We start from the raw sequence: 14,777 nt of genomic DNA, 5'->3' as shown, positions 1-14,777 counted from the left end.
GGCCACTGCACTCCAGTCTGGGCGACAGAGTGGGACTCCAACTCAAAAAAAAAAAAGAATGATTAACCCGCGACAAGGGACTAAGCACTGGGGGTAAAGAGAACGCAGGCGCAGGGTAGGGGCTGTGGAGAGCCCTTCCTCCAGGGCTGCACAAGGACCCAGGGAGAGAGCACCTGGGGAAGAAATGCCCTTGGGAGACTGACGTCCAGACTGAAAGGACAGACTGAGAACGGGAAGCTGTTTTTTTAATCTTGTTCTTAAACCCTGACACAATGATGAGAAAGTAGAGGCTATGTCTGGGAGAAATACATGCTAGGTAAAGATTAACTTTGCTGACTTTGTCTTTCCAGAAACACAGACTCCTGAAGCATGGCCGGTATCGATCCATTGCATATTCAGTGCCTGGTGACCAGGACCCCTTCAGGGTCTCCAAGACACCCCCAAGTGGTCAACAAGGAAGTCACAGCAGTCACGTCTACCTGATTTAAGCCAGGGCTTGGGGGGCTACGGCGCCACACTCATCTAGAGTGGAGGCCCGCTTCCTGTCTGTGGGAAGTGAACCTTTCTTAAATCAATCTTTTCTTCTTTCACTTCTTTGGGTGTTGCGAATCTTTGCATTACTCGAACCTCTGCTAACCAGCGTGCACCTCCCGCACACCAGCTCCGGCGGTGCCGCGCCCCTGCCCCTCCATCCATCCACCCTCACCCTATCCATTCCCTGACACAGACCTGTGGGAGAGGGTGCAGCTGTGGCCCTGTCTGCTGAGACACTGGAGGTTGGAGCTGGAGATCAGAGGGTGTCATCTCCACCAGCTAGGACACCCCCGCTGGGAAGCCCCTGGGATGTTGCCTGCTGGAGCACCAGCTACACTGGCTGGGAGGTGGGCGGGGGGAAGCTGCTGGGCCCTCCCTCAATTCCCTCGAGGCCACTGAAGCATGTTAGGGCTGAGTGTCACTGGGTGTCCCCCATGCCACGGGCCCGCCCCGACACAATGTGGAAGAGGAAAAAGAAAACACCCCAGATGCGGGGAGAGAAGCTCTGTGCTCCCATAACTCCCTCCGTGTGCCAGTCGGCAAAGTGGTTAAAAGGTCCAGCTCAGGTTGGCGCAGTGGCTCATACCTGCCATCCCAGCACTTTGGGAGGCCGAGGCGGGAGGATCACTTGAGTCTAGGAGATCCTATTTCTAAAAAAAAAAAAAAATTAGCCAGGCCTGGTGATGGACGATTGTAGTCCCAGCTACTTGGGAGGCTGAGGCAGAAGGATCGCCTGAATCCAACAGGTTGAGGCTGCGGTAAACCATGGTCCTGCCACTGCACTCCAGCCTGGGCATGAATGAGAGTCTGACGGAAAAAAATAAAAGGCCCAGGTCCAGTGTCAAAAAGCACTGCTGGGGGGGGGGGGGAGGGCACACCTCATCAACAAGCGTACCTGCAAAATGAACATTTGTATACCTAACCCTGAATTGTACCCCACATCTTTAAAATAAAAAATTTAAAATTAAAAAGCAGAGCAATAAAAGGTGGACTTGGAGCTAATAAATTGGTAACAAATCACTGGCACAAGGTTCAGTGTGACTCACTGCCCAGAACAAAGGCTCAGACATGGAACCCTTGTTCAGGAAACATTTACTGAGTCAGTACCAGGACAGGGTGGATGGGTCGGCATCTGAGACTCCCTCTATGGGTACTGCGCACCGCCAGGACACCACCTACTTCCAAATGTCTCAGTAAGAGGAGAGAGGACAAGGGACGCCTCTTACATTTGCCCAGCAGACATTCGATCGTGTTTTTGGGGGATGTTAGGGCATCGAGGCTAATAGGAGTTTGTACTGACCCAAGAAGGAGGAAAATTCAGATCCAAGATGGCCAGAGCAAAAACTGACATGGAAAGCCAACTGAGAGTGGGTGAGCCTCAGGGACATGCAGATGAGGTACTCATGTGAGGACTTCCTTGCAGTTCTTGCAATCCTTGTGACAGCCCTCCTGGCTTGCATGCCTGTGAAATGTTTTGAGATCCCCTGTTAAGAAGTATCACTTTAGGCCAGGCTCAGTGGCTCAGCCTATAATCCCAGCACTTTGGGAGGAACAGACTGCCCTGGGCAACTTGGCAAGACCTCATCTTTACATTTAAAAAAAAAAAAAACATTAGCTGGGCATGGTAGCGTGTGCCTGTAGTTCTGGTTACTAGCAAGGCTGAGGTGGAAGGATTGCAAGAGCCCAGCAGGGGTGACAGAGTGAGACGCCAACTCAAAAAAAAAGTATCACTTTGAGGCTGGGTGTGGCAACTCACACCTATAATCCCACCACTTTGGGAGGTCAAGGTGAGAGGATTGCCTGTGCCCACGAGTTCGAGACCAGCCTGGGGAACTTAGTGAAACCTCATCTCCACAATAAATAAATAAAAAAACGTAGCCAGGTGTGGTGGCACATGCCTGTGGTTCCAGCTACTTGGAAGGCTGAGGCAGAAGGATCACTCGAGCCCAGCAGGTCGAGGCTGTGGTGGCTGTGCTGCTGCACTCCAGCCTGAGTGACAGAGTGAGACTTCAGCTCAAATAAGTAAACAAATAAAATTAAAAAGAAGTATCACTTATTTCAGTAGGCTGAAAAAGCATCTTCCACCTGCACACACCTGAAAACATACCTGTGTAACACAGGAGGATCATGGTTATGTAATCATAGAATTTGACTATTACTGTTCAGAGAAATGCAATCATGGATTGTAAGTCAGCCATGATGCTAACATTTTTCAGTTGACTGTATTCATGCTGTCATGTTTCCAACAATAACTGCTAATAGACAATAATCGGAAAATAAATGCCATTTCAGAGGTTTTACCAAGTGCCGTGGGATCTTTATGGGATGAAACGATGGAGGAGGAATTTCAAAAAAGACTGACATTATCAAGAAGTTATTCCCTTCCCCCCCAAAATCAGTTCCACTTAAGATGTCCCACACTTGAGTTAATCATTCAAGGCTGCTGAATTCAGCATTTACAAGATGACAAATTAAGAACAGATGTAATTCCAGCTACTCGGAAGGCTGAGGCGGAAGGATCACCGGAGCCTAGCAGGTCGAGGCTGCAGTGGCACTGCACTCCAGTATGGGCGACAGAGTGAGACTCTAACTCAAAAAAAAAAAAAAAAAAAATTAAGACCAGAACCAATGAACGCCCATCAGTCGGCTGGTATTACCAGCAAGAATCGGCCAACTGGTCAGTGTTATTGAAAGCCTCAAAATGTATAAACGTGCCAGTGTTGGGTCTTCATCTCCATAAACCAAAAACGTTCTGCTCATAAAGAACAACTTTTAGGGAAGAGAATTAAGTGAATATCATCATTTCCCTCCAAATTTCTTTCACTTTTTTTTAGAAAGCAGGATTTATTAAGCGGACCGAAAAGCTCCCACAGTGGGAGGGGACCGAAGGGGGTCACCCATTTCTCATTTTTGAATCGGGGTCTCATTCTGTTGCCCAGGCTGGAGTGCAGTGGCACAGTCACGGCTCACTGCAACCTCAACCTTCTGGGCTCAGGGGATTCTTCCACCTCAGCCTCCCGAGTAGCTGGAACTACAGATGCGCACCATCATGCCCAGCTTATTTTTGTAGAGATGGAGTTTTGTTATGCTGCCTAGGCTGATCTCAAATTCTGGGGCTCAAGCAATTCTCCCACCTTAGCCTCCCAAAGTGCTGGGATTACAGGTGTGAGCCACTGTGCCTGGCCTCACCTTTTAAGTAAACAAAACCAAAACAGCTACTGACTTTGAGAAACTCTCAGGAACTTAGTTTACTATACGATACTATTCATTCCCAAATAGTATACACCTAGTCACAGCTTTAAAAAATTCAGTAAGTAGCTGGGCTCGGTGGCTCAGCCGGTAATCCCAGCGCTTTGGGAGGCTGAGGCGAATGGATTGCCTGAACCCGTGGGTTCGAGACCCGCTTGGGCAACTTGGCAAGACCTCATCTCTACAATAAATCAAAAAATTAGCTGGGTGTGGTAGCGTGTGCCTGTAGTTCCAGCTACTTGGAAGGCTGAGGTGGAAGGATCGCCGGAGCCCAGCAGGTCGAGGCTGCGGTGGCCGCAAGCGGCCACTGCACTCCAGTCTGGGCAACAGAGTGAGACTCCAACTCAAAAAAAAAAAGAAAATCAGTAAGTAAACCAAACAGTCCTAGAGTTGTTTGAAACTGCACACAAATTTCAGGGTACTTTTATTTTCTAGACAAAACCATAGCTTTCATCAGATTCCCCAAAATGGGCCCAGAACTCAAAGGGCAAGAATCATTGTCTTAGGAGCTGAGAAACGAAGCCAGAGTTAGAGATTATAAACTGGGCAGCATTAACATGGACAATTTATATTAAAATGCTCACAGGCTAGGTGATATAGTAGCCCATGGATAGAACTGCAAGTTAACATGAGAAAAACAAAGGCAAAGGTATTGACACGCAGAAAGGTGAAATCATTTCACTAAGTTGAGCACAAACACTGGAGGGAAGCTGCTTGCTACTAACCAGGCTCAATGAAAGGCTTTTCAAGATTTCTCATGTAAGTAATGACCCTGAGATGTTTCATAGCCCCTTGCTCTCCCAGCCTCTTAGAAAGCTACTGTCCTAATAATCATGCATCTATTTGGCATTAACCAGAATTATTTACATCTACTAAAATCTTCCCAAAAAGCAAACCTACATTAAAAATATTAAGAAATCAAATGCATCTTGTGATAGTACTTTTACCTCTACTGGAAATTCTCCATTTTATCTAAAATATATCACTGAGCCGGGCTCGGTGGCTCTGCCTGTAATCCCACGCCTTGGGAGGCTGAGGTGAGTGGATTGCCTGAGCCCGCGGGTTCGAGACCCGCCTGGGCAACTTGGCGAGAACTCATCTCTACAATAAATCAAAAAATCAGCTGGGCGTGGTAGCACACGCCTGTAATTCCGGCTACTCGGAAGGTTGAGGTGGAAGGCTCGTCGGAGCGCAGCAGGTCAAGGTGATAGAGTGAGACTCCAACTCAAAAAAAAAAAAAAAAAATTAAAAAGTTAAATAAAAATAAAATATATCACGGAATTAACTTTTTGTAGTTGGAGTCTCACTCTGTCACCCAGACTGGAGTGCAGTGATACGCTCATGGCCACCACAGCCTCGACTTGCTGGGCTCAGGCGATCCTTCCACCTCAGCCTTCTAAGTAGTTGGGTCTACAAGCACATAGCACTAAGGCCAGCTATCTCTTGATTTATTGTAGAGATAAGGCCTCACCAAGTTGCCCAGGCTGGTTTTGGACCCCTGGGCTCAGGCAATCCTTGCCTCGACCTCCCAAAGTGCTGGAATTATAGGTGTGAACCACCATGCCTGGCCAGAATTAACCAAGTGGAACTATATCCAATGGAGTAGCACCATAATTTAGGTATGTTTGAAAAACACACTCTAGATGCAGGATGAGTCTACTGGTTTTGATTATGCAAGTTTTTGTTAACTTCCAGGTGGCTGCAGTGCTAATTCACTTGATAATTAAAAGGTAATTGAATCTTCTACTAACAACAACAAAAAGCATGCCATTTTCATAGAGGAACTCCTTCATTTAATGAGATTTTTCTGCAATGAGGTGGGTACAAATGTGAGGCCTACAGATGGAGGACTCTCGTAGGTGCACTCGTAGCTCCATTTTCCCTTTGCAAGGTGGCTGTGTCACTGTCAGCTGGCCAATACAACCAGTGAGAGAAAACACATGTCAATGTGTAAGCCAGGAAGATCACTATGCTGTCAGACCACTCTCTAGCCCTAGCACTAACGAAACATATCACTCTGGGTGTCTATTTTCTGTTCTGAAAAGAATTGGATGAGTTATCCTATAAAATTTCCTTCGAGTCCAAATTTTAAATGAAACCAACAGTCCAAGTGGAAAAGCCTTTGATGTGGAACAAATGATTCAATCAGATCACCCTAGTGACACATAGAACATTCACTGACAAAGGGAACTGCCATTATTAAGAATTCTAGTAAGGATTATTGATTAGCACACATATCCAATTCCAGTGTACAAAATTCACTTGTCACCTGGGCACTAAGATAGCCCTCTACACAAAGCATGATGCTACTGACATCTTATCAATTTCTACAATTAAAATACTTTAAAAAAATGTTAACCAATGGGGGAAAAGCCAACACCCAGGATAAAGGATTTAATCCAGTATTTATTCCACACTCATGATGGTTCTCTGTAATCAGAATACAGTCATAAGAACATCAATTAATTGGCTGATAGTCTTAAATAATGCAGCATAGCATTACTTTTAATACTTCTCTGTTCTAGATTAAATTTAAAAACTTAAACAGCGATCTCCATTATCAATAAAAAAAGTTCTGAATTTTAAAAAAAGGACACTATATCAAGCTGTTCCAGAATGTAAGTATTTTTCCATTTATAAAAAGGCTTTGGAAGCTTGAGGCTTAAATCCGATTCTCTGCTCAGCCGCTCCACCCTCTCCCAATTACACGTTAGTCCAGGGGTCTGCAACGGCGCTAGGCTTTACACATTTTCTTCTTTAATATAGTACTTTAAAATCTGAGGAAGAATTCAAGAAAAACAAGATTACACGTCATGTGTTGTTTTTCAAATAAAAAAGCTAGTGGACAAATTTTAGGCATACTAACAGTGTCCCTTTGAGGTAGAATGCTAAAAGGACTTTTTGACCAAATCACAGCCTAATTTAAACCTCTGCACCACAAACTAAATTCTCTCTAAAGGTAACTGTGGAGAATACTGAGTAGAACATGTGAACAAGAGCCTTCCAAGATAATATACAGTGGACACGAATGTTAATCCTGCAACTGCTGCCCTCATGTACATCGACAGCACGTAATTCTCCTGTAAGAGACACCCAAGATCCATTCTCAAAGTCTTCAGCATTCTATTACGAAAAGCACAGCCATGCTAACTTCAGTACACAAACCCTAATCCCACACCTACAAAACAAAAATAGAATTAGTGGCAGTTTATTGCCTTATACAAATTTAACCAACATGGCAACCATGCCAAAGGAATTAAAACATTTTCAGGACATATGTACAGACTGTACATCTCAAAAACAACAATAAGAATGCAAGAACAATCTGTGCATCATGTATCAAACTCAACAACTGGGTGAAAACATCAATGCATCAATGGGATTACAAAGGCACTTCCCTACACAAAAGAGGAAATGAAATGCAGCCTACAGGGAGCTCGAGGAGTGCGGAACTACTGCACAATCTCAACTCGGAAAGAAAAGCAGATTTAATCAAACATGGATAGGATTCAATGTGATCCACTTTTACAAAAATGTTCACACAGTCTCATCTTTGTTTTTATGTTGTTTTTCTTGGCTTTCTCGCTCTGGACTTTGGCTCCTCCGGCGATCATGTTTGTCTGACTGGTCCTTACCATCACTGTGATCGCGCCTGTGGGAACGTTCTTTACTCCCACTGCGCTTTCTGGACTTCTCTCTGCTGGGGCTGTGTTCCCGCTTTTTGGCCTTTTCAGCACTGTCAGTTCTTCCTTGACTGCCGCTTCGGCTCCGTTTGCTTGCCTTTTCTTTGCTCTCGCCCTTGTGCTTGCTCGATCTCTCTCTGCTCCTGCTGCGGCTGCGCTTCCCTGCGTTTCTGCTTCTACTCCTGCTCCTGTGCTTCCTCTCTCTGCTTCTACTCCTGCTGTGCTTCTTCTCCTTCTTGGACTCCTTCTTGTCATCTCTGTGCCGCCTATCCTCCTTGTCCTCCTTATGCTTCTTCTCCTCCACCTCTCCCCTGCCTCTCTGCTCCTTGGACCTTTCCCTTGACCGGTCCCTCTCCTTCTCTCTGTCATTCCCTCTTTCCTTATCATAGTCCCGATCTCGCCTTCGACCTCTCTCGTTCTCTTTCTCTCTTTCCCGATCCCTGTCCCTTCTATCCCCTTTCCTGTCGCGACTTCGACTGCGAGTCCTGTGCCTTTCCCTGCTCCTGCTACGCCTGCGCTCTACGCCCCGATCGAGACTTCGGGACCTCCGCCTTTCTTTCTCCCTTTCTTTGGCTTCGCGCTCTAGTCGCTGGCGTTCCTTTTCTCTTTCCAATTCTCTGTCAAAACTAGAAGACCCATGGCCCTCCCGGTGATGACTTCTACTTCTTGACCTTCTGGGGGACCTCCGAGGACTCAGTGATCTCCTTGGAGACCTAAGGAAGCAGCAGAAAAAGGAAGAAGAAAATTTCAATGAACAAAATATATCGTAAAAACTTTTATCTTTTTTCACAGCAAAACTTTCATCACCATTATTTATTCAGGTCTCAGCTTAAGGACATGTCAAGAATAATTAAAGCAAAAAAATTCAATTGCTCTCATTTATAGATGCACAATTTTGTAGACAATGCCTGAAAAGGAAAATAGTAAAAACGACACACTAACATACAATAAAGAGTAAAAACAAATACCTAAGAACTTGCCAATGATTTTTTAGAACCTTTAACTCTGTATGAAACATATTTCAAAAATAAGCATAACCCCGAGCTTCAAGTCAGTGACATGTAAAAATAAATCAATAAAAAAAAGCACAATTCAATAGTGACATTACCTTGAACGTCTGCGTTCAATGTGTCTGTCTATTTCCTCAACACCTTCCTTTCCATCTTTCTTGATTTTTCTAGGTCGAGTCTTAATCTGTTGATCAATATTCTTTTGAACTGGAACTGGAATTCTTGGAAACAAGGTAGAAAACCATTCCAGTTTAGTGAGAAAAGACCGGAGCATTTCTCCAATGGTCATCACACAGCCTCCACCAGCCTTCACATCTAGGTCCTACAGAAACACAAAAGATATCCTAGCCGTCAAAAACAGACTTCAATATATAGAAGAATACTATAAAAATATTACCATCTTTGGAATCTCAAGTACAAAAAAAAAAGCTAACAAAAATTTTAATTTTTGTATCCTAATCTAGTAATAAATGATACAGAGAAATACTTGGGCTTAGTGTGTGCATGCAGGCGAGAACAAACCCTGCAGCCTCATGGGCACTGAGGGAACCGATCTCACTCAGTTAAGAGTATAAAAAGGCCTCTGACATTTCTAAACTACATGGAACAACTGACTTAAGCTGACATCCACATACCTATTATGTATTTATTGCTGTGGACATATCTGCACACATCATACCTAGCACTGTAACCTAACTACATATGAATTGCTGTAGACAATTGCTATCTAAAAGTTATCTTTTTAACAGCTCTAATATAAAATGAAGCCCTAATAAAACTGGAAGCAATAGCAAACCAACTGCCATGAAGCAGTGAGGTTTCTGATTTAGAGTTATGTAGAAAATAAATAAATGAACAAATAATTGGAAACGCATAATCCATGATGACCATTGTCTCTGAAAAGGGTCATTACCGCATGAAGGCCTTCTTGCTATGCCCTCTCACAGCTCAGGACATGTTAGTCAGCTATTGTCAGTCCCAAACCTATAGTGCAAGCACACAAGGAAAGTGAGATTTGTTATCTAAACAGGAAAACAAGAGCTATAGGTAAAACTGCTTGCACTCACACACATTTAAGTGTTCAGATATACAGTATTTCCATATATAATCGCTGCAGATATCTAAGGAAGAAAACAATAAGTTAGCTTAAATAGAGCACCTCAGGCTTGCAAACACAATAAAAAACAGATAAAATAGAGGCATTCAGAAACAAAGCTAATACAACACCAGTTACAAAGAGGGACATGCTTTTTTTAAAGACAGAGGGGAGAGGTGCTTCAGTCTGAAAAACTCATCTAAAGAGAAAAAAACTTTAGAAATTGTGATTTTTAAATATGTTTATTTCTTCTGAGTTATTAAACAGCTCAATAAACAGACAAAAAAAGGTAAAGAAAAATTTAAAAATTCTCCATAACTAAATGACTGAGAAATTTTCCAGGTGTGCACATAATAACAAAAACACAAGAGATTTCCATCAGAACCATCCTTTAATTCAACAAATTCTTTGAAAGAACTTTTAAAACAGACTACTGAAATACAGCAATCAAAGTCTGCTTTGTCAATCTGAAAATATAAAGTAGCCGTGGAGGTAGATATAGGGACAATACAGCTCATTATTGGGTACACTTTGAGACACTGGACTTCACTATGTAAGCAAATTAATATATATGATTTAAATCTAATTTAATAAAGTTTCCCGAAGTAACTAAATTTTGAATTTTAAAACATTTTGAATTTCAGATTAGGGATACTCAACTTGCAGCTTAAGGGCTTTGTTTGTGGGAATAGTGCGCCAGGAACCAGAATGCGAGAATTAAGATAGTTGTCACCTCAAACAAGTCATCCAAATTCTTAGCCTATTTAAGTACCACCCAGTTCTTCAATTCTGTACTTCTATGCAAGTGGGACTATTAATATTTGGAAGAAGTTAGACCACAAAGAACTGAAAGATTCAGAAGAAAAAAAAAGAGCTACAATTAGTATTCTACGTGCATGTCTTTCATCACCTCGATCCTGAGCACACCCATCTTAAAAGTCACTATCAATTGTACAATTCAGGCTCAAAACAAGACACAGAACATAAGCAGGAAAAGAAAAATTTCCAGTAGTTACAAACACATGTAAATAATTTAAAAACAAGAAAATAAAACTACAGAAATGTATCCTAAAATATATAAAAGCCACTAAGTCTTAGTAAAAGGACAGTAATTCCAAAATCATTTGACTGAAATAAACTTACAGAAAATTCTGGAGGGCGTTTAACCTCCAATAAATAAAAGATATTAAAAACATGAGAGCAATCAGAAGAAAACAAATTATTACCCTTGTTGACATACCTCTTCATCATCAAGGAAGGATTCGAACCAGTCCCAAAGATCTGTAGGAGGTTGTGTATATCTAGAATTGTAAAAGACTTATTAAACTTATGTGAATTAAAATGAGATACGTATTAGAAATTTAAATAAATGCATACACACCTTATATACATAAATCCAAGTGCTCTAATATAGGGAGAGTCTGTGTGTGTTATAAGACCCATCACTTGCTTTCGAGTTAACTTCAGAGTAAACAATTTGTATAACAGGCAAAAAGCTGTAGAAACAATTCCTCCAGTTCCAACACCTCGAACCTTCAGGAGAAATAGTTAAGAAAAAGCAGTAAAATAATTAACAGACACTTAACACCAACTGATGAATCCCATTAAGTATTAATGACAAGCCATTATCCAGAATAAAAATGGAGTACAATAAAACGAGAACACTTTTGCTAACCCTATTCACTGGACATTTGAATTTAGTCTTTTAAACAAATGCTTAAGATCTGCCAACAAGTTGTCATCTAGGTGTGTTACTGACAGTCCTTTAGTTTTCTAAATACAAGCTTAGTTACCAGACACAGAAAAACTGAAAAGTGCACGTACTTCTACTTACCCCTCCGCACATCCCTGTCTGGCCCGCTGTTTTCCTGCTTCCTTTCTCCCATGGCTCGACATGCGTGACCTGAAAATAGAAAAGAGGAACACAACAAACACGCATGCTTTGAATGTGTTTAAATATCTGCTTAAAGTAAACCCAAGCCCAGAACAGAGCAGCTCTTCCAAAATTATTCTGGCATTAGGTATATATTATGCTTACTGACATCAAATACGTAAATCATCGTTGGAAAAACTGCTTAGACATTTCAAGAGCACCATAAAGCTACTAGGGTTTAAGAAAAACCTCAGTAGCTTTACAGAAGAGAATCCCACCTAACTAACTTTATAAAAAGCTGGTATATATGGGGGATCGGCAAATTTCCAGTCTCGCTTGCAAAAAATATCTCACAATATTTCAACTCTGTAACTTACTATGAGTTGCTTCAAAGTAATTTCATTTAAAAATAAACTTAAGTCTCCAACTTAAGGCAAAAAATACTAATGAAATGAATTTTAAGCATTAATTTGAAAAAACTTTAAAATACTCTCAATAGTTCAATGTTACAGCAATTTAAAATCAGTGCTATAAAATAAAGGGAAATGACTCGAAAAAATGTGCTGAAACAGTAACAAGTTACTTTCGATGCAAAATTACAGACCTTTTTATTTGTACATTTTCCAATCAGGATTAGGTTTATTTCTGATTAAAGATGAAATTACAGCTGGGCATGGTGGTTCACACCTATAATCCTAGCACTTTGGGAGGCCGAGGTGAGAGGACTGTGTGGGTTCGAGACTAGCCTGGGCAACTTGGTGAGAACTCATCTCCACAATAAATAAAAAATTAGCTGGGTGTGGTGGCGCCTGCAATTCCAGCTACTTGAAAGGCTGAGGCAGAAGGATCACCTGAGCCCAGCAGGTCCAGCCTGCAGTAGCTGTGAGCATGCCACTGCACTCCAGCCTGGGCAACAGAGTGAGACTCCAACTCGAAGAAAAAAAAAGGATGAAATTACAAAGGCCACACTTAGAGGTCATTTTGTAATTCATCTTCGGCCTAATTATCTGAACCAATCCAATTTTGTCCCAGAATATAAAATGTATCAAACACGAAGTGTGAATAATCATTAATATATACTAAGTATCATCAAAGATGATAAACAGTATCATCTTTGCTAAGGGGAGCATCCTACACAAACCATTCCTTATCTAAAAAAATATATTTTTTAAATATGAAGCTTGGCTGGGTGCAGTGGCTCATTCCTGTAATCCCAGCATTTTGGGAGGCAGAGGCGGGAAGACTGCCTGAACCTAGGAGTTCAAGACCACCCTGGGCAACTTGGCAAGACCTCATCTCTACAGTAAATGAAAAATTAAGTTGGGCGTGGTAGTGCACACCTGTAGTTCCAGTTACTTGGAAGGCTGAGGTGGAAGAACCGCCTGAGCACAGCAGGTTGAGGCTGCGGTGGCCACTGCACTCCAGCCTAGGTGACAAGAGTGAGACTCCAACTCAAAAAAAAAAAAAAAAAAAAAAAAAAAAAGCTCTAAAATAGAACCCAAGAAGTTCTTTTGGAAAGACCCACATTTGTTTCTTAAAACAAACAAAAAAATCCTGTTCTTTCATTCTGTGTATTTCTAAAACTATATTTCCACCTACACATGGTAACATTTTTATAGTTCTGAAAAATGACTTTAGACAGAAAAGCATGCGTATCAATGCAAGCACTGCACTATTTTGCAGCTTTACTGTTTCCTTTCCTCCCCCCAGCTTGTTGTAAAGATGTTTTAATTCCTTAAAGGCTAGACAAAGTAAAGGGTGGATGCAATACAGAAGGGAATCACAAAGCTGGAACCCTACATATCTCAATGAGTACATGACCCAAATGTCTTGATAAGAAAACCTGGGTTGTTAGTTTTTTAACTGAATTTTGCAATAATTCCTGGTAGAATCTTACATTGTCTCGAAGCACTACATTTAAAACTTGAAAATGAGCCTTTCCTATTACATTAACACTTTGCCTGTGTTATAAAATAGAACCTGCCTGAAAAAGAGCAGGAACCCAATTTTCAACTCTTTAAAGTTTGAAGAATAAGTAAAGCTAAGGATTAAATATTATTCACCATACAGTATCCATGCTGAAAAGGTCTTACCTTTTTAAAAAGCTAAACAAGTCATTCATAAAATTATAATTAGATCTACTATAGACTCTTGAAAGAGGATACCGAATTAATTTGTGTACTTTATATACCCAAAGTTGAACTGTATTCCTCGAGATGTTTTCTATGAAAGCAACTAATATCTAAAAATCCTTCGATACCCTAATCACTTAATTGGGGAGAAAAAGTGGGCAAAACAAATAAAAGATAATGTCCTTTGGTTAACATCTCTACACATGTTCCAGCGACTTTGTGGTCTGTCAAATTTTTAAGAGTCAATATAGACAAAATGGATTATATACCAGATGCTCTAGATAAAATATTTAAAGGCTACTAAAGCTATTTCTTTATTACTATTAACATTCTTTAAAATATAAATTAAGCTTTGGAGGCCTGGAAGGTATTTTTTAAGCTACATAACTTGCTAGGAAGTGGAAAAAAGCTGTCTGATTGGTGAGGAAAAGACCAAAAGCAATGGCCCAAAAAAAAAAAATCTAACTAGCCGTTCATTTAACCAGGGAAATGCATTTATGGCGATTGAGCATGATTAATAGTGCATACCTCTACCTGCGACCCTGGGCTGCTCCGAGCCTCGCTGCAAGACTGAGTCAATCCTGCTAACGAAACAAGAACTGAGACAAGAGTGCAGTGAGGCGGCGCCAGGTGAGCTCCCCAGCGCAGCCAAGCCAGCACCGACCCTGCCGCAGAAGCCCAGGGCCCAGATAAGTCGGAAGAAGCCCAACGCACAGGTGGCTGAGACCTCTCGCTCCTGACTTCCTGCTGGGAGACTTTCCAGGCCTGCTGTACACCTTCTGCCCTGGCAGCTCTCCCCCCGCGGCCCTCCCGGCCCGCCCGGCACACACGCACTGGCCACCTCCCTGTCTGGATCCGACCGTGAGTACCAACAACACGCGGCCGACACTGAAGTCGCTACTCGCCCTGGCCCGGGGTGGGCGGGAGAAGCACCAACAAGTTGGCGCCGAGGGGATCCTCGTCAAAGGGAATCATTTTGGCGCTGGAGACTGGAGAGGCTTCCGTGACTCCCTCTCCTCTCCCCCACCCCCTAGCCCTACTCCCCCCGGGGGTAGGCAGGAGGTGGGGGGAGGAAAAGAGATCAACAGTGGCGGGCTCTCCCGGCCCTGAAAATCTGCAAAGGAAACGGGAGGGCGGCCCCAGTCAGACCCCTCCCTGAGACTCCAGGCCGCAGCGCCCCCCCCACCCCGTGCTCACTTC

At 42.5% G+C, this 14,777-nt stretch overlaps 1 protein-coding gene across 4 annotated transcripts; it reads right to left on the bottom strand.

Annotated features, from left to right (window-relative positions):
• Positions 1–5,553: 5,553 nt before the first annotated feature.
• PRPF38B (pre-mRNA processing factor 38B) lies at positions 5,554–14,145 on the bottom strand. Of its 4 annotated transcripts, XM_021718397.1 has the most exons (6): positions 14,106–14,145; positions 11,407–11,475; positions 10,954–11,105; positions 10,813–10,873; positions 8,575–8,798; positions 5,554–8,179 (listed from the first exon to the last, which is right to left on the bottom strand). In XM_021718397.1, the coding sequence occupies exons 2-6, from the start codon at positions 11,416–11,418 to the stop codon at positions 7,321–7,323; spliced, it is 1,308 nt and encodes a 435-aa protein (XP_021574072.1). In that variant the 5' UTR covers positions 11,419–11,475; positions 14,106–14,145; the 3' UTR covers positions 5,554–7,320. The 4 variants fall into 4 exon arrangements, with proteins under 4 accessions (XP_021574072.1, XP_021574073.1, XP_021574074.1 ...); XM_021718398.1 differs by lacking the exon at positions 14,106–14,145 and having other exon boundaries at positions 11,397–11,486; XM_021718399.1 differs by lacking the exons at positions 10,813–10,873; positions 10,954–11,105; positions 11,407–11,475; positions 14,106–14,145 and adding an exon at positions 9,390–9,709.
• Between the last annotated feature and the right edge of the window lie 632 nt (positions 14,146–14,777).

Source organism: Carlito syrichta, unplaced genomic scaffold (genome assembly GCF_000164805.1).
Source record: "Carlito syrichta isolate Samal-C Ts95f unplaced genomic scaffold, Tarsius_syrichta-2.0.1 Scaffold312159, whole genome shotgun sequence".
Lineage (NCBI taxonomy): Eukaryota > Metazoa > Chordata > Mammalia > Primates > Tarsiidae > Carlito > Carlito syrichta.
Note: the sequence above shows the minus strand (reverse complement) of the source record. Positions and strands in the feature narration are given on the sequence as shown.

Bases quoted from the DNA above. Each gene is read 5' to 3' on its own strand.
- PRPF38B (XM_021718397.1), bottom strand. The intron at 10,874-10,953 runs GTGTGTATGCAT...TTACAATTCTAG, and splicing joins CTTGGATTTATGTATATAAG to ATATACACAACCTCCTACAG. The intron at 8,180-8,574 runs GTAATGTCACTA...CTGCTTCCTTAG, and splicing joins ATTGAACGCAGACGTTCAAG to GTCTCCAAGGAGATCACTGA.